General features: G+C 37.3%; 1 protein-coding gene across 6 annotated transcripts in view; it reads right to left on the bottom strand.

The window, feature by feature from the left end:
• LOC104608052 (inositol hexakisphosphate and diphosphoinositol-pentakisphosphate kinase VIP2-like) overlaps positions 1–18,891 on the bottom strand; it is a 95,982-nt gene that overhangs the window by 27,296 nt on the left and 49,795 nt on the right. For all 6 annotated transcript variants that reach the window (XM_088904171.1, XM_010273910.3, XM_088904170.1 and 3 more), the window contains 11 exons: positions 15,488–15,694; positions 15,310–15,409; positions 15,162–15,232; positions 13,538–13,619; positions 10,911–11,069; positions 10,635–10,677; positions 9,195–9,277; positions 8,904–8,966; positions 8,748–8,822; positions 7,785–7,910; positions 7–248 (listed from right to left, as the gene is read on the bottom strand). In XM_088904171.1, coding sequence (XP_088760297.1) covers positions 7–248; positions 7,785–7,910; positions 8,748–8,822; positions 8,904–8,966; positions 9,195–9,277; positions 10,635–10,677; positions 10,911–11,069; positions 13,538–13,619; positions 15,162–15,232; positions 15,310–15,409; positions 15,488–15,694 — 1,251 coding nt within the window. The remainder of the gene's footprint in view (positions 1–6; positions 249–7,784; positions 7,911–8,747; positions 8,823–8,903; positions 8,967–9,194; positions 9,278–10,634; positions 10,678–10,910; positions 11,070–13,537; positions 13,620–15,161; positions 15,233–15,309; positions 15,410–15,487; positions 15,695–18,891) is intronic.

The following is an 18,891-nucleotide window of genomic DNA, read 5'->3' as shown; positions in this document are numbered from 1 at the left end:
ACTTACTCCTTGCGTTCATTATACAAATCTCTTTCAAGCTTTTTCCAGCGAGCAAACATTAAAAGGAAACCTTCACTGCCACAAGGTAACCCAGAAGCAATACGATCAACATCGATATTTATCTTGCCCAGAGCCTTTGCTTGGTCGTATGGAGGAAGAACTGCATATGAGCTTGTGTTTGCAAGTTTCTCATCTTCATCTTGAGCAAGTAGTTTCACTTGTGCTGTTACTTTCTTAGTCAATTTTACCTACACATGAGAAGCATTTTTCATCAAAACAAAGAGGAGTACCATGCAAAAATATTATCCTTTCTGACTTCCTTGTTCTCCAGTACAGAACATATCTGATTTATGTCTGAATTCTGAAAACAATATGAGAAAAACTACAATTTTCCCATTTTAATCTTGAGAAAATAGTTTGACTTGTGCTGTGACTTTCTAGGTCAATTTTACCTACAATTGAGAATTAATTTTTCAAGATCCTTCTCAAGTTCGTCTGCAGTCCAAAACATATAAATAGAATAACAAGGTAAAGGAAAGAAGATATCATGCTTTTCAGACAAAAAAAAATCAAATATGGTGGTATCCACATAGAAGATTAACATTAGTGAGGCTAGGACCTCTTAGTATGTCAATATTATCTACAACAAATTAATGAACCAGGTATTGATTATAATCATAATGATTTTGTGACCATCTTTTTTTTTTTTTTTTTTTGATCAGCAAAAAGATTGTTTCATTAATTAAAATATGTGGAGTTAATTACAGACTGATGACCCAATAGTCATCCCCAAGTATAACTACCCAAGTTACAATGAGGCCCAATATAGTTGCTGCCTTGCAGCCCCTTGTTTGGCTAAGTATCTGCTAACCCATTTGCACCCCTCCTGATCCACCTAAAATCAGCATTTATATCCTTTACTAATCTCTCCACTTCTCTGAAGATATGCTTGAGGGTCCATGGGACATGTCTATTACATTTTTCCCAAGAGATTACAACTTTTGAATCTCCCTCCACTTCCACCTGACGAAAACCCAATTGCTTTGCCAATCGGAGGCCCTGTAATAATGCCAATAACTCAGCCTTTGTTGAGTTTGTAATCATAGTTGTCAAGGCGACGCCTAGGCAACAAGGCGCCCTTGGAGGCTCGCCTCACCCAGTTGCCTAGCAGTTTTGTGTACTGTCTTGTAAAATACTTTTACATTGTTACTTTTTTGAGATTATAATTATAAAATAGACATTATTAAACAAAAATATTAATTTTTTGTGTTTATAAACTAATTTATTTTTATTATTTTCTTATTTGTTAGGGTTTAATCAACACAAACATTGGTAACTGCTATTGAACCCTCAAAGACTTCAGAATTTGAACCAATAAGTAAGGGAAAAACTTAAAGTTTTGTCTAATCAACACATTTCTTCCTCCACATCTTCTTTTTCTTCTTCCTCCACATTTCTTCCACCTTTTCTTTTCTTCTTTTCCTATAACAAAAATAGGGGTTCAGTCCCCATATTTTTTGAATTTTCTTTTCTTTCTTCTTTTTCTTCTCATAAATATGTTGACTTTCTAGACATAAACATGAAGTTTATAATTTTCTTATGAAAATTATGGATAGTTATTAAGGAAAGATGGTTATGGAATCTAGGGAACTACCTATGTATTTTTCACTTAAAAAAATCCATCCATCGCCTAGGCGGGCGCCTAGGCGACTAGGTGACAAGGTGCCCCCCTGTCGCCTAGCCTTGCCTTGGCGCCTTGAAAACTATGTTTGTAATACCGTTTGGCCCTGAATATAGAGCCAATATCTTGCATTCTTCATTTCTGATTGCTCTCCCAATTCCTACCACTCCCAGGTTGCCCATAGAGCTTCCATCAAAATTCAGTTTCACTTTGTTTACCTCTGGTGGTTTCCACTCAACTCTTATAGTTTCCTTACCCCTGGAGGACTGTGCTATCTCTTTCCATGCCCTTTGGATGTCAGTTACAGAGAAAACTTGAAAACTGTCCAAGGTTTTTATCAGACACTCAGTTTTATGCTGTCAATGATCTCTTCCAAAGTTCTAGATTTTCCAGCAAAAATTCCGTTATTTTTTCCTTCCATACTCCCCAAGCAATAGCCACTTTGGTAACTTCCCACATAATTCTCCCTCTCTTGTTTGGTTGCCTCAAGAAGTTAGGATTGAAAATGTCTGTCACCACTTGGGAGGGTCCCATCTGCAAGACTGCAACCAAAGAGAGAACAGAAAAATTCCTAAATACGACATACAAATGGGTAGGAGATCACTCCACTATTCCTACAAAGAAAACACATATGAGGAGAGAGGCTAGTGGAAGGCCTCCTTTTCTGCAGTAAGTTGCAAGTATTTACCTTACCAAGGAAAAGGGTCCAGCAGAAAGCTTAGATTTTTGGTGGGGTAGGTTTGCTCCAAATTTCTTTCACCGCGAGAGCCACCCCCTGGGGCTTAGCAGAAGCAAGATGACTAAAAAGAGGAGCAAGAGAAGAGCCCATCTGGGGAGATTACCCAGAATCTAGAATCCTCCAAATTGGGGTCTAAGTAAACTGATTGCAAGGTTCCAAGGAGATAAGTCGGAAATGGTATAAAGGTCAGGGTATTAATCTTTAAGGGGCCCCAACCCAAAGGTCTTCCCAGAAACGGATTCTATTCCCCTTTCCCACATCAAAACAGATGGAGCTAGAGAATGTAGGGTAGACTTCGTGAATAGCTTTCCGAGGAGAGGCTGAAGTGGAGTGATGAGCCAATTTAGCATCCCAGTCATTGCAATCTATACCATGAATGCTTGTAATTACTTTGTGCCACAACCCATCTCTTTCAAAGGGAAATCTCCATAACCATTTACCCAACAATGCGGTGTTCCTTAGGGCAATGTTTCCTAATCCTAGACCTCCCTTGCTCTTTTGGCTTACTAACTTGACTAAGTGATCCTTTATTTACTCCCCCAGTTCCCAAAGGAAGTCCCTCATGAGCTTCTCTAAATGTTTCGCTATCCTTGTCGGGATACGAAAGGTAGAAAGAAAGTAGATGGGTAGATTTGCTAAAGTGGCTCTAATCAATGTTCTCTTCCAAGTGGCCAGCTTCTTTGCAAATCTTTTAACCACTGGCTTCTAGAATCCTTCTGTCCTTGGGTTCCCCCCCAAAGGTAGGTCAAGGTAGGTGGGCCAACTTCTAATCTCAAACCCCAACACCTCTGCAAAGCTCAAGAGATCCTCTTCCTCCACATTAATTCCGATAATTCCGCTTTTGTTCTAAGTGATTCTCAAACTAGAAATACCCTCAATATTCTCAATCAGCAACTTTAGGTTACTCACCATTTCCAAATCAAGATTCTCGCAAAACAAAATTGTATCATCAGCAAATTGGAGATGTGAAACAATTACTTGATCTCTTCCAAACCCTCCAACCCCGGATCAGGCCCTGGGCATTTGCAGTGGTAATCATCTTACTGAGGATCTCTATTACTAAAGTGAAAAGGAAGGGAGAAATGGGGTCCCCTTGTCTTAAACCTCTCTTAGCCGAGAAGAAGTCCTTTGCCACTCCATTAATAAGAATGGAATAGTAAACTGACTTAATGCATCCTTTTACTTCCTCCACCTTTCTCCAAACCCAAACCTTTCTAGGATTTCTAGCAATATATCCCAATTCACCAAGTCATAGGAATTTTCTAAATCCAACTTATAAACCAAGCCTTTTCCTCTTTTTTTCCTTTTCTCGGAAACACATTCATTTGCCACAAGGATTCGATCTACAATTTGTCTCCCTTCAACAAAGGCCCTTGGAAAGGAGAAATTATTGAAGGTAGGACTTTCTTGATTCTCTCTGAAAGAACCTTTGCAATGATTTGTAGAGACTCCCTATCAAGCTGATTGGCTCCAAAGGGGATCTTTCCTTTTTGGAAAAAATCTTCAAACACTTCCATGAGGTCATATTTTAGGAAGTCTCAACACTCTTGGTAGAAAGCCAAAGTAAAACCATTTGGTCCCAAGGCTTTTGATCTATCCATAGAGAAAATTGCTCCCTTAATTTCTTCCAAAGAGAAATTTCTTTCCAATTCCCAGGACTGATCCTTAGAGATTATAGTCCATTCCAGATCCAATAAACTTATCCTAGAGGCTTCGATGACTGAGAACTCTTAAAATGGTTGACAAAAGCCCTCACAATCTCATGAGACTCCCTTAGTTCCTGGCCTTCCACTTCCACACTAAGAATGGTGTTTTTCTTTCTTCTTCCGTTGGCCAATGAATGGAAGAATTTAGTATTGCCCATGGTTGTCAAGGCGAGGCGACAAGGCGCCCTTTGAGGCTCGCCTCGCCTAATCGCCAAATAGTTTTGTACTATGTATTATAAAATACTTTTTTATTCTTTATTTGTTGACATTATAATTATAAAATAGGCACTATTAAACTAAAATATTCATTTTGTGTGTTTATATAATCGCCAAACACTACTACTACACATTTTCTAATCAACGCATTTTCTTTTCTTCTTTTCCTATAACAAAAATAAGGGTTCAGCCCCTATATTTTTTGAATTTTCTTTTCCTTCTTTTTCTTCTCGTGAATATGTTGGTTTTCTATACTTTAACATGAACTTTATACTTTTCTTATGAAAATCATGAATAATTCTTAAGGAAATATGGTTATGGTACCTAGGGAAGAGTACCCTAGGATCTATGGTATTGCCATCCCCTTCTTCAATCCACTTAGATCTAGATTTCTGTCTCCAATAAATCTCTTCCTTCCTATGATTTCCTCTAGTTCGAATTTCTTGTTCCATCTTTCCTCCCTCTCCTCTTGTGACATGGTTCTAAGGGCCTCTTTTCTATCCAGTTCTTGAATACTACAGGTGATTGAATCTTTTATCTGTTCAATTCTTCCAAAATGCTCCTTATTCCAAGCCTTTATTTTCTCCTTTAAATTCTTTAGTTCCCAAAAGAATCTCCCAATTTTCTTTCTTCCCAAGTTCTTGATTCAGCCGACCAAGCCTTTACTCTTTCCTTGAATGAGGGGTCCTCAAGCCACAATATTTTTGAAGCGGAAAGGTGAAGGACCTCCGAATGGGACTTCCCTTTTAATGCAAATAGGACAATGATCAAAAGTTACTCTGAGCAAGGCTCTTGAGGTTAAGGACCCCCACAATTCCTCTCAATCTAGGGAGAAAAGGAATCTATCGAATTTAGCACAAATCGGGGGGGGATTGAAAGTTTGTCCAAGTTTGCTTGCAGCAGAGGAAGTTCTTTCTGTTCTAGAGCACCAATAAGGTTATTGAAGTTCCTCATGCTGGTCGTAATACTTTGGTTTGGGTTGTTTGAATCACTTGAAAATCTGATTGCATTGAAACCACCCCTCCAAACACCACAGACCCTCCCAAACTCCTCTAACAGCAGCTAACTCCTCCTAGAATGAATCTCGTTCTCCGTATGAGTTGGGGCCATAGACGTCATATAAAGCCCAAGACGTCCCATCAGAAGAGTTTCTAAATTTTAAAGAAACTGAAAACTGGCCAATTAGCTCTTCTTCACAATCAAAAACCTCATTCTTCCAAATCGCTAGAATCCCCCCAGAAGCTCCCCATGAAGGAGCGAAGGACCAGCTCAGACCTCTTATCCCCCAAACACTCCTTATCCAGCTCCTATCTTTTTGAGACACTAATGATAAACCATAAATTTTCTCATGTTCACCTACACATTCAACCTTTGGTTAATTCAGAAGATTGTCTATTGACCTCATCTTTCACTTTTAATGGATGAAGTAGGTGCTCTTAATATGGTAAGTTCTAACAAGGATATGCAATCTATGTGGCCTTTTCTTATGGAAAATGATAACTTTCATTAACTTCAAAGAAAAATAGTACAACTATCACCTTTGAAAAGGTGACCCCCCAATTCATAACGGTCTTACAAACATGCCCAAAATAAAGTTTCCCTATTAACCTCTTGCCTTGCTAAAGCATCATCCAAGGCATTTGCTGACCTTCTAGTCCATTTGAACTGTACTCTAAGCTCCCTTTTTAGGTTCAAAACTTTGTTTACAATTCGTCTAAGGGACCAAGTGCCTAAGCTATTTGTTTGCATCCAACCTATTACCAACTTTGAATCCCCCTCTACTTGTGTCCTCCATGAGAGAACTTTTAGGATAATAGAGTTGTTCAAGTTTTCACTCATTTTTCCCTTGTTATGCATGTTAGGATTCTGCATAGTTTGTATCCTGTGCTTCTGGTTCTTGGGTTTTAGTTTAACCTTTTGGGATGTTAGTATTAGAAGAGAATCTCTTGGGAAGAACATGGCTTTAGGGAGAGAGCGCTGCTCTTGGAATGGGAATTCCTCTTTGTCAAATTTTGCTCTATGTCATGTTTGATCTCTTAATGTTATCTCCTTTGAAGGCAGTTTCCAAATCACATTAGATCCTTATTATGTTTCATGTGTTTGTTCTTTTATATTTTTAATGTACTTTTTGGTGCCATCAGACCCATAATCACATCAATTACATTTTCACAAAAACACATTGTCATGGATATTCCATTCTAAGATTCAAACTCCATGTAAACATTAGGCTTGCAACTTGCGCGGGCTTGAGTTGGGTTTTTGTCAAAATTTGAATAGGCCCGACCCAAAGGCCCAAGTCTGACGCAAAATGCTACTTATGGCCAATCTGAGTTGCAAAGTAACCTCTATAAACCAACCACATAGTACATAAAATAATTATATTTTTCTGATAAACACATTTCAAATTTATCTTTTTAAAAGTTTCAAATGGTTTTAGTGTTTGAACACAATTAGAATTTTTGCAAAATTTTTATGTGTTGCACAATATGACACAATTAGGTGGTAGAATTCAGGTTCAGAACTTTTTTATCTTTTAAAGTGGAAAATATTTAAAATTAACATAGCAGTGAATAGTAGAAATTCATAAGAAGATATTCATTGCATACTTTATTATATATTCTATATACTTATTTTTATGATATTCTAAACTTTTAGATACTTTTATCATGTCAAATTCAATCCCTTTGTTCCCATAGGACCCATACTTGGAGAAGATGATTAGTCTTGGGAATAGATAGTAGGAAGTATAAAATTTTGAAATGGCATCTGTATTCTGTAGATTATGCAAGGTTTAGAATGTTTATATATTTCCCAATTCCTCCACAAGGTATTTCCATTTCCATGAATACTGACACAAAATATTATTGAAACTAACATATTCCCCAGTAAAAACTATCGTGCATAATGCACTATGTGGAGTACACGAGATGCTATTATAACATGAGGAATTAACAACAATATACTAAATATGTGGAGCAGTAGCATTATTACTTGCCTAACAGAAATATGACCATTTTGATCCGGTTCTCAATTCTTTATGGACATGATGTTAAACATTTTATAATTTTATAAAATATTTGTGTATTTCTGCTTATTTCACAATGCTTCTACCATGTCTATAATTTTTACAATATTTCAATATGATATTTCCACTGACAACAAGTCACCGACATTTTCAACCTTGAGTTTATGTTGCCTCTAGCAAATAAGATGGTCTAGATGAAGATTTAGAATAAGTGACAAAATAGTAGACTTGGGACCAAATCCCGCCTGCACCTGGGTTGGGGGGGTTATAGGTTGGGGGATGGGCTACCCCCCGTTGTGTAGCCCTTCAAAAGATATCAAAAGATAAACTGCAATGGACCATGCAATCACATTAAATAAATTTCATAATAGAAGAATTAGAACAAACAATTATGGTCTCACTAAAAATTGTATGTACCAATTCTGGTAGGAGTTGAGAAGCGTTAGAAGGCAGGCCAACACCATCAACCATCCAAGGATATTCAGCAGATCCATTACTGTGCACTCTCTTTGCACCCGAAGTTATGATTTCATTCAACCTAGCCTGTAGTGGAAAATAATTTCATTATTAGTCTTAAGGAAAGACTGGGTAGACAAGCTAAAGTTTCAAAACTTCAGAAACCAATTAAGTATGAAGTTTCTTAATTCCAACTTCACAGGGTTAAATATGTTGGCAACATTATCACTTTCAACAACATTTGATACTTCTGATCATGAAAGAGATATTGATGCTTTTATATTACACCTCCCAGGCCATGATAAACTTTGAATGGAAAGGACACATATGGTGTTGGATATGGAATTTATACTAAAGATTGAATTATCTGACACAACACAACACCCTAGTAAATGTATCCAGGTATCATAGACAATAAGCAGGATTAGGGTGCTTCATACTGCCTTAGGCCTCATTTAGTTGCGGTACAATTTTATTTGCTTTGGTGCAAAAGTATGGGAATGCAAATGAGTTAGATTAAAAAATTTGGTCTAATATTGTTATAGATTTCACCTTGTTTTGTTTATTTTGCAATGCAGACCATAATTTGCAAAAATCTCATTTGCACTCTCATCCATTTGTACTAGTACAAATGAAATTGCAATGCAGGCTTAGAAGAAAAGTTACAATTTTCAAGAGAGATAAGACCTCCTTAAGGCTAGCATTGTCAAGACAAAGAAATGTCAGTGGTACTTTTTCTTCTTTGGCCTTGGACCAGGAATTCCTAGTTCTCCACCTTCTTCAGATATGGTGTCTTATAGTATTTATGTCAGTATTTTGTTTGTGATAAAAAAAAGTCATGCATTCTATCTCTTTACCAAACCTCAGTCTTTGACAGGAAAAATACAATTTCTAGAATTTTTCCTGTGAAGGAGTAATGCCAACCTTGGCTTCTTCCATCTCAATGCTAGCATTGTCAAGTCCATCCAGCATAGAAGAGTCTTTACTCACAAGTGAGACCTTAAAATCAAACTTCATAAGTTAGATAAATCTAAAACTAATGATCAGTCAAACCACTTTTAAGGAAATTTGACTACAGACCAGTATTGGAGTTAATTGGCCCTCCAAGTCAAGAAGGCCTTTGGCAAATGCAGCTGCAGACATCTGCTACCAAAGACATTACATATATGTCATGAAAAATTACAAAAGAGAAGCAAACAATTGGAAAAAGTTTGGCTATCAGCGATACAGAAAAACATCATAACAAGAACATGGAAGAAGCACTGGGACTGGAGAAATTTTAATTGTCACAAATGTTAAGACTTTTTGTTTACATTAGATAGTTTGAACTATAACAATAAAATACCCCTTATTTTGAAAGCTAATAATTACCTGAACACGACCCTCATCTGAGCTGTATATTTTCAGATCATGACGATAAGTACTATGCAGGCGAAGCAAGCCTGTACCTTCACCTAAACAAATTAACTAAGTCAGAAGACAATAAGAAAAGAATGTGATATTAGTTAGGGATACAACAAAATGATTGGCTTTGGAGATCACAAAATTTATAATCTTCTAAGTAATGCCAATTAATTCAAATGCCAGTTAGTACATAAAGACTACAGTAAAGAGTTTCTAGATATGAGACTATAAAGATGCGCATGGTTTTAGTCAAGAATTTGTCAAAAGGAATCTAAAAATACTCATGGACACCATTATGCTTTATAAATTACAGCATTTTAAAAAGTGTACCAGGAGAGGCTCATGCTGTGAGGTGCATCCCACCCGGCATCCTGCTATGTTTTGATAAGTTAACCTTGAATTTGATATTTGAATAGGCAATTTACTATGTTCTAGGTTATAGTTGTGATTTTTAGAGTTTACATTTTATTCTATGCAGGACTTGAACCTACAAGGCTACAAACCTCATCTTAATACTTAGGTGTGCATGTTTTGCGCCTTAGGGCATTGTAACCCCTTACATTTTAGTTGCAATCTCACTTTCAAAACACTGATAGTTTAAAATCAAGATACTTTATTTTAAGGTACCATCAACGAAAAAGAAAGATGTAAAACCATACTTGTCAAGGCGACGCCTAGGTGACACGGTGCCCTTTGAGGCTCGCCTCGCCTAATCGCCAAGCAGCTTTGTACTATGTATTGTAAAATACTTTTATATTCTTACTACTACTACTACTTTCCTTTTCTTCTTTTCCTATAACAAAAATAAGGGTTCAGCCCCTATGCTTTTTGAATTTTCTTTTCCTTCTTTTTTTTCTTCTCATGAATATGTTGATTTTCTATACTTTAACATTAACTCTATACTTTTCTTATGAAAATTATGAATAATTATTAAGGAAATATGTCTATGGTACCTAGAGAACTACCCTAGGATCTATGTTTTCTATATAAAAAAATCCATCACCTAGGCAACTAGGTGACAAGGCGCCCCCCTAATGGTTATGACTACTGGCCTTCTGTTACTCAGTTTTTTTTTTTTCCTTTTCTTTTTCAGAAAACAGAACTAAAGTTCAATCAATTACTATTACTCACCAGTTCTTATAACTTTGACTTGGATGGCCAATTTAATTACAAAGGCACAAAATCACCAAAGCAACCTCCTTTAGAAAAGAACAGAAACCAAAGGAAAAAAGAAACATAAATCACATTTAATGCTTCAGCAAGCCAAATAGAGGGAATCCTTCCAAATTCATCAAAAAAATTGTCATAAGATAGGGCACATTTAAAGTTATTGATTACCAGATAAATTTTCTCAAATCTATACAAATAGGCTTCAAAGATAAGGAAAGATTTCAGTTAAAATATAACCTGGATAAATATTGTTTCTGAAATATCTGCCCAGTTCTTCTGCCTGAATAAAAATAATTTGAGAAAGAGAAAATGGTTACATGATGATTACAACCTTTTATTAAGGGAGAAACTACAATTAAACCAGATTCTACAGAAAAGGCATGACGTAATAAATGAGTCATCAGTAAACAGAAAAGTTCAAACCTTCAACATTCATTAGTTGACTGACCTATGTATATAAATGTGCAATTGCAAAATAAAAAATAATGCACAGACCAGTTAAATGGTAATCACCTGCTTTCTACCAGCATGAGTAAGAACACCACCATATTTGAGAACCATCAAAGCTTCGACAGGGCGTTCTTCTTCACCTTCACCATTACTTTTTGGAACCTTAATCCATTTTAATGGCTTTAGTTGGACTTTCCTATAAATGCCAGAAAAATGCCCACCCTAGATACAAGAACAATTAGGATATTACTAAGCAAATGACAGCGATCCCAGTTGGAATGATTGAATGATGCCCAAATTGTTGTAATCATGTCCATAAAGAGCAAATTGTAAAACATATCCAACTTATAAGAAATTTAGGTACTTTGCTGGTAAGCCTTGTATGTGCTGTCTCATGATTGGAGGGCTTTGATGGTCTGTTAGTATTAGCAATATCATGATTGATAACAACTTTTCTGATCTCAAACTAATGTCATACTTGTACATTGGAGATAAATCAGAATATTGTTTGGATGGAACAAGGAAAGGGAAGATGCGAACTCTAGCACATAGAATGAACACCCCATTTAGGGGGGTTAGAAGATTAGCCAATGTTTTAGTTGATTCACTGGAAATAGGGACAGGATAAACAGGGAAATTTGTATTGGGAGTCTAGCAGAGTAGACTCTAGGGCTTAAATGTGTCTGGAGGGGGCTTGTACAATTGCTTTACTTTCTTTTAATCTTCAAATAGAACTGCTTTGATCTGCTATTGGCAATAAAAAAAAGAAGGAAAAGAAGAGATTTAAGGGAAAATCATAATGGTAATCTTGGATCTTGTTGATTATCATGACTCCATTTGAGCAGAGATGTTGGCATTACTGCAATGGTATCTTTGTTTTTCTTTTTGATCAATAACACAATTCATTAATTATCACAATAAATTACAGAGAGGAAGACAAACTTTCTTATCTTCCAACTACATCATGAGCCCCAAGAGAGGAAACAAGAGAGAATGAGAGAACAGAAAAAGAAGAAAATTAAATTACATCTGTGCCCAGAACATGACATCCCTGTCCACCCCTTGTTTATCTAACCCATCAGCAAAAGAATTAGCTGATCTTTTTACCCAACTGATTTTAACTTCCATTTCTCGAACCAGACATCTGAATTTCCTCTTCAAATTACTATAACTCCATAAACCACTATCTTCTTTGTTCAGCCACCCAACCACCACCTCCGAGTCCCCTTCAATTATGAGTTTTCTGATATTCATCTCTCTAGCTTTCTGGACACCTTCCATAACTGCATGGATCTCAGCTCTGAGAAAATCACCCACTCCAATTGGGCATGAGAACATGGCAGAAACAACCACATTCTCATCCCTGAAGACACCCCCAATCCTTGATTGTCCGGGGTTCCCTTTGCTACTTCCATCAAAGTTTAGTTTTATGAAACCCGCAAGTGAGGGAGTCCAAGACACTAATCCTTGCTTTAGTCTGGATACAGATAGCAATCTCACCCCACTTCCTCGGCATGTCATCCATTGTATATTCTGTGAACAGCTCTAGGGACTTCATCCATTGAATAACCCTTATGTGGATTAGGGCCCTCAACTCTTTAGCACCTCTCTCTACATCAGAGAAGATTCTGGGATTTCTTTCTTCCCATAAAGACCAGCATACTACTGCCCTCAATCCTCTCCACATAGTCCTTCCCCTTTTCATACGCCATATGAAAAAAGGAGCAAAAAGGCCTTGCAAATTTGATGGAGGAATCCAAGTACACCCAAAAAGAGAGAAAGCCCACTCCCAAATAGACTTTGCAAATTGGCAAGACACCAGAAGATGAAAAACGGTCTCCCCATCAATTTTACAAAGAACACACCAATGAGGGGACAAACAAGTATTGGGTCTCTTCTTTTGGAGTAGATCACCAGTGTTGATTCTTTCTAGAAAGGCTTCCCAACAAAAACTACCAACCTTAGGAGGAATTGGCCTGCACCAAACCTCATTAACAGGGAAAGGGTATATGAATATCAAAGTTGGAGGTGGAGGATGACTTGTAAATTGAGATGAGGCGAAATGAGAGAGGGAGCCTGGTCCTTTTTTGGTATTGGTGATGCTGCTTTATCCTCCATAGGGGCCAGGTGCTATACACTAGACCTAGTAAGTGGGTTATGACAGGTGTACATAGGGGCTCACTGGAACACAACATGGAGAGCCTACCTTTCCATGGTTTGAACCCACACCTCTTCAATATGAGGGATGCCTCATGACCAACTTGATAGCGAGTGGATTGGTGAGAGGGACCCTGGTCTGTCCAGAACTTTATTAGAGAGGCTAAACTTTTGTCATCAAGAGAGAACATCTAATTCAGATGGGTTCTACGATCTACCAACTCTTTGTTTGATACCTTAGGACCAAGTGTACCAGAAGGGTTTTTATTTTCACTGGATATTATTTTCTATTTGTATTTTGTCGTTCTTTTTCTTGTATGTTTGTTTGGCTAGCCTTCTTGTTAAAACGTGTCCTTTCAGTCTTGTCTTTCTTCCCCCAAGAAAAGACCTGATGTTTGAATATTTCACTCATTTCCATTACTTGTAAAGCTGCTAGGTTTCAAAACAAAGAACAATTAAAATGCGCATAACCAAAAAATATCAATGATTGAACAAGACATGACAAATTGGAGAATGAAAATGTTGAATGAAACCTCCTCAAGTACTGCTTTAACTTGTAGAAGTTTTTCAGCATGTTCAATGTCTTCTGCATCACTATCACTTTCACGACCACACCTAAAATTGTACAACATTATAAGAAATCAATTGAATGAAATAGTACTAATAATTGTTTACTCATCTGTATATGTGGACAGAAGTTCCATTTGCCATGCTTACATATAGTTAGAGAAAATAAAGCATGTCAAGGGAACAGTAAGGGGGAAAGAAAAAGAAGATGATCTGATGAAAGGAGAATGGCAGGACATCTTAAGACATAAAATGATAATATCAAATAAAGTATAACAGGGCAATATGATGACAGTGATCCCTCTTATAATATAAGCAAAACAATAAATGGAAATGAAGTTACAATTCATGGAAACAAAAAGAAGAGACAGGAGAAGAATGATTTGATAAAAAGATAGAAAAAAAGATCAATATTATTATCTTGGTAAAGATTTTATTGTTGTTATTAACAGAATTATATTTTTCTAATAGAAAAAAGATAAAAGTCTACTGTTTTTCTCCTTCCATACCCTCCAAATTATACAAGCAGGGATGATACTCTAAACCTTCTTGCCTCTGCAACTAAGACCTTTAGTCGTCCAGATACACAATAGCTCAAACAAGAACTGAGGAAACACCCAGCATAAGTTAAGAAGTCCTCACAAACTCTTTAATATCAAAAGATATAATGAACTTCCGTGTTGTGTTTAGCAAGTTCATTAACTTTGTGGATTGTAAAAATGGCTTTGGTCAATATAGAGCTTTGTAAAAAAGGCCCTTCCAGTTTCTATATATATGGGAAGCAAGGGGCTCTACCCTTCCTTGGGTGCTTATGGGCCTCGCTCTTGTCTATCCTTGTTTCTTCCTTTTCATTTGGGTGATTATTGAAGCATATGACATTTTTATAAAGTGGGGCATACCCCTAATTAATAACCTAAAAGACAAGAACAACCATGTCTATGTACTTTTGTCATTATGAACAAGGGTATTCTTTGTCTTTTTGAAGTGAATATGCCTATTTAATAAAAGGGGATGTGCCCAATGCCCAACTGAGCAACCATTATTTTTTCCGTTTATTTCCTTCTTTTTTGAGGAAAAGCTTTCTTTCATTGCCAACAAAAAAAGGGCAAGGATATACAAAAGAAACAAGAAGATCACATCAATACAAAAAAGCCATACAAAACCACCCAAGCATTTACAACGGTAAACTTGAATAACTGTACAAAGAATCTCTTCACACCCCTGATTTAGCCAGAGCATCTGCCACACTGTTCAACTCTCTAGGAATCTACTAAAAGAGCAATGGGTCTGAGTCAATACATATATCCTTGTTTCTTTCCTCTTTTTATGCCCCCACCTTTTTCTTGTATATGATGCTTTTTCAATACATATATCATTGTTTCTGATTGAGAAAAAAATCATACATCATGCCAGACCAACCACCAAAAAAATGCAGACTCCAAACCAACCAAAAAAAATACAGCACAAACACAATGTATATGTCATCACTTAGATCTATCCATTCACTCCACTCCCCCCCCCCAAAAAAAAAAAAAAAATAGGGTCGTCTGCACATGCATAGACTAGAATATCTATTTTAAAAATGTATACCTTTTACGAGGTACCAGCATTCGTGTTGCATCCAACAAATCTTGCAACTGAACAGCACTTTTCAGTTTTGTCTGCAATTAGCAAGGTCGTAAATGGTCCTAAAGTTAATTTGGCTAAAACAAGAAAAGGAATAAGATAGGATAAGCACCTCACATCTTGGCCTCCCACCATTATATTTTAACATCAAATTTAACAGCTTTTCTTCTGTAACCTTCAACTTCACTTTCTGTTTGGGAGTCCGATCACCACTGCCAAGGTAAAACAGGACTAAATAACCAGGGGATTCTATTTAAAGAAGTAAAAGATGTGAAGCATGCAAATCTTACTGGCGGATAACAGCAATGACACATCGTAGCTCCTCTGACTGCCCAAATGTGCCAATAATTCCACTCCCCTGGCGTGTCAATCCCTCAGAAGGTTGGATTGGTTCATTGACCTTCCATGGCAGGGTTGGTGGAATAGTTGAAGAAAGATGGGGTGCCTTGGCATCTAGGAGCATTTTCCTTAGTACACAGGCAGCATCATCATAATACCTGTATATGTAAAAAGAATAATATCTATAAAATAATAAATTAAGCATCCACTAATAAACAAATAATAATAGGACTGAGAAAATAACTGGGTTACAAAGAAGTGGATTATTGTACAACCATTGTTTCAAGCATGGTATTGATGAACATATCAGGAAACTGCAATGTGATTTTCATGTTGACATGTCCAAGTATACAAGAAGATATGAACCCTGTGGCTCAATTGAAAAGAGAGAAATACGGGAGGCCTGTGAACTGACTTTCACCAGATGCACTTCTTTCACAAAAATGCTCAAAACAATGTTAACCCGATAGAAATATCCTAGTACAACTTTCTACACTAAATATTACCTTTAACAAGATTAACAGTGATTAGATTAGTGGATTTAATGGAGTAAGAGGTTAAAATGGCAATATATTTGCTCAACAAAATATCCCTTCCTATAGAAGATTTAGCTAAACTATCTGCCAACTGATTCAACTCTCTTGTGATCCATCTGAAGCTACAATTCAAAGTGGAGGAGATCTTAGAACCCAACCAACCCATTAACATACTAGCAGATTGGGCAGGTTGGATCATGGGTAACCAACAATTTTCCATTAACATGCAATTTTCATCTTTCTATATTCTCTTGGCTAAAGAGCTCTACAGCTAGAGTTTTTCAGCAAACTGTTTGTTTGATCCCCCCTTCTCTCCCCAAAGATAGGGTTTCTCAATAAATTGTTTGTTCATCCTCTATCTCTCTCTAATCTGAGGTGATGTGTGATTCCTGGTCCCTCTGGTATGAAGCATCGCCGCTCCCATGTAAATCGCCATGCCAAATAATAAACCTTCATTGCACAGATGATTGGCATGCATATGCGGTGCCCTCGTCCATCAACCTTGCTATGACAGTCCTTTGACGGCAACAAAGGGGGCTTCTTCACTGCTAGAGCTCCATTACTGGATATTGCTGTCTCTGCACCTCAACAAGTGCCCCATTAATTGCACCATTATTCATCCCATTGATTGTAGACATAGCTCCTCTATTTCCTGTGTCTATATGATAGAGAGAGAGGGTTGGGTTGGAACTTGGAACTTGGAACTTGGAAGGATAAAAGAGAAATTCCAACCTAATTGGGCTTTTCTGTATTTTTTTTTTCTGTTGTTTTTCATTTTTCTGAGCTTTGTGCAAGTTTTCATATATTATTTTGTAATTTCTGTTATTTTCTATAATTTTGTACTGTCTATGTTTTTTGCAATTTATGTTATTTTTCTTTAATTTCTGATTTTCCATGCTTTTTGTAAATTCTATCATTTTCTTCATTTTCTCTGTTTTTTTATAATTTTTGTTATATTATTCTGCAATTTCTGTAACTTCTGTTCATCATCATCACCATCCATGCCTCATCCCAACTATATGGGGCCGGCTACATGAATCCTGTTTTGCCAATCCATTCTATTTAAAGCCATATCCACTGTTAAATTATTAGTGCTTAAATCATTTCTTACTACTTCTACCCATGTCCTTTTTGGTCTACCCTGAACTCTTCTAGCCCCTTCAATGTGTAATAAATTACTTCTTCTAATGGGTGGAGTTGGTGATATTGTATGTGTGTGCCCAAACCATCTTAGTCTACTCTCTCTCATTTTCTGTAGCTTGTGTTATTTTTCTATAATTTTTATATTTCCTGTAATTTCTGTTATTTTTATTTTCTTGCATTTTTGTGTTTTTCTGTAATTCTGTATTTTTCCGCAATGTATGTGTTTATCATTTAATGAATTAAAGGATTAATGGGTTGGGCTTAGGTGGGTTTGGGTTGAACCCAACCCATTTAATTTGATCTAAATGGGTCATTAACGGGTTGATGGGTTAGATGGATTGGGTTGAAACTTGGCCCATACCCAACCCACCCAAACCCGCCCAATTGCCTCCCTAGTCACTAATCTCCTGCTGATTAGCAATCTGGAGCCCCTCTAAAGGGGCATGGGTTTCAAAGTAGCGGCATCTGAGGCAACTGTAGGACCACCGAATGCCCAAACCAGGCCTCCATCAGCTTTACTAATGATGCCCCCAATACCTGCAGCAATAAGATCAATTTGCTTTCTTCTAAAGCTGCCATCAAACTGCAGGATGTAATCAATATCTTGGCCTTGGAGCAATGGGGGAGCTGGTGAGAGGCTGGCTGGAGAAGACTGCATTACTTCTAACCAGCATCTTTGCAAATCTCCCATGCTCACACCAGAAAAAATCTTGGTTTAAACATTTTAAGCTTTCTATTGAGGATTCCTTGCACTCAAAGATCTTCTGTTGCGTTCCTCCCAGACTCCCCATATCACCACATGGGTGATGGCTTTCCAACAGCACTGGCCTCTCCTTCCCAACATGTAGTTCTGCCATTGATCAAGGAACTCTCCTACAGTGTTGGGAGGAGTCCAGCTGTAGTTCCCTCTAAAGATCAGGTCAAGGAAGAAATGCCAAAAGCTTCTAGCTACATGACAATTGATGAGCAGGTGGCCAATTAACTCTTCGTCTCTATAGCACATGACACAAGCATGGGGAGAAATGGACAGCTTTCCTTTATTCTCTTGCAAGTTGTAACAAGTATTGAGCTGCCCCAAGCAGATTCCAAAATAAAGAAAGGCACGCTTGGGGGCTGAGGAGAGCCATATCCGCTTGTCTGAGAAAGGTGCTAAGGAAAGCTTGGCTGTTAGCTTGAGGAAGGATTCAGTTGTGAAAGTGCCACTAGGAGTGAGATTAATTTATCACGACAAGAGGGGGTGATATAGATATCTGTAAGAAAGGAAATCAAAGCAGAGACTTCAGAAATTTCAGAATCTTTTAAATCTCTATGGAAGTTAAAGTTATAGGAGAGAGTATGGTTATCTTGGAGGATTATGGAGGAAACCAAGGCTTATTTGTCACTGACCAGTCTAAATAAAGAGGGAAGGCCTTGGACCCCACCATAGATCCGTCCAAAATTTGATAATATTACCACTTCCAAGGCTGAATCTAAGATGAGGGGAGGAGTCAATGGTTTAGAGAATATCTTTCTATGGATTTGCATGAGAGAATCCAGGTAATGGATGATTGCTGCCCCTTCCTAAACTGCTATTACCATATTTTCTGCAAATTAAAGAAGCCCAAAGAGAGTTCTGCTCCATCTTAAACCTCCAAATCCATTTGCCAAGAGCCTGCTTCCTTTTAGTAATGTGATCC

The sequence above is a fragment of the Nelumbo nucifera genome, chromosome 4 (genome assembly GCF_055504915.1).
Source record: "Nelumbo nucifera cultivar China Antique chromosome 4, China Antique-T2T, whole genome shotgun sequence".
NCBI lineage: Eukaryota > Viridiplantae > Streptophyta > Magnoliopsida > Proteales > Nelumbonaceae > Nelumbo > Nelumbo nucifera.
Note: the sequence above shows the minus strand (reverse complement) of the source record. Positions and strands in the feature narration are given on the sequence as shown.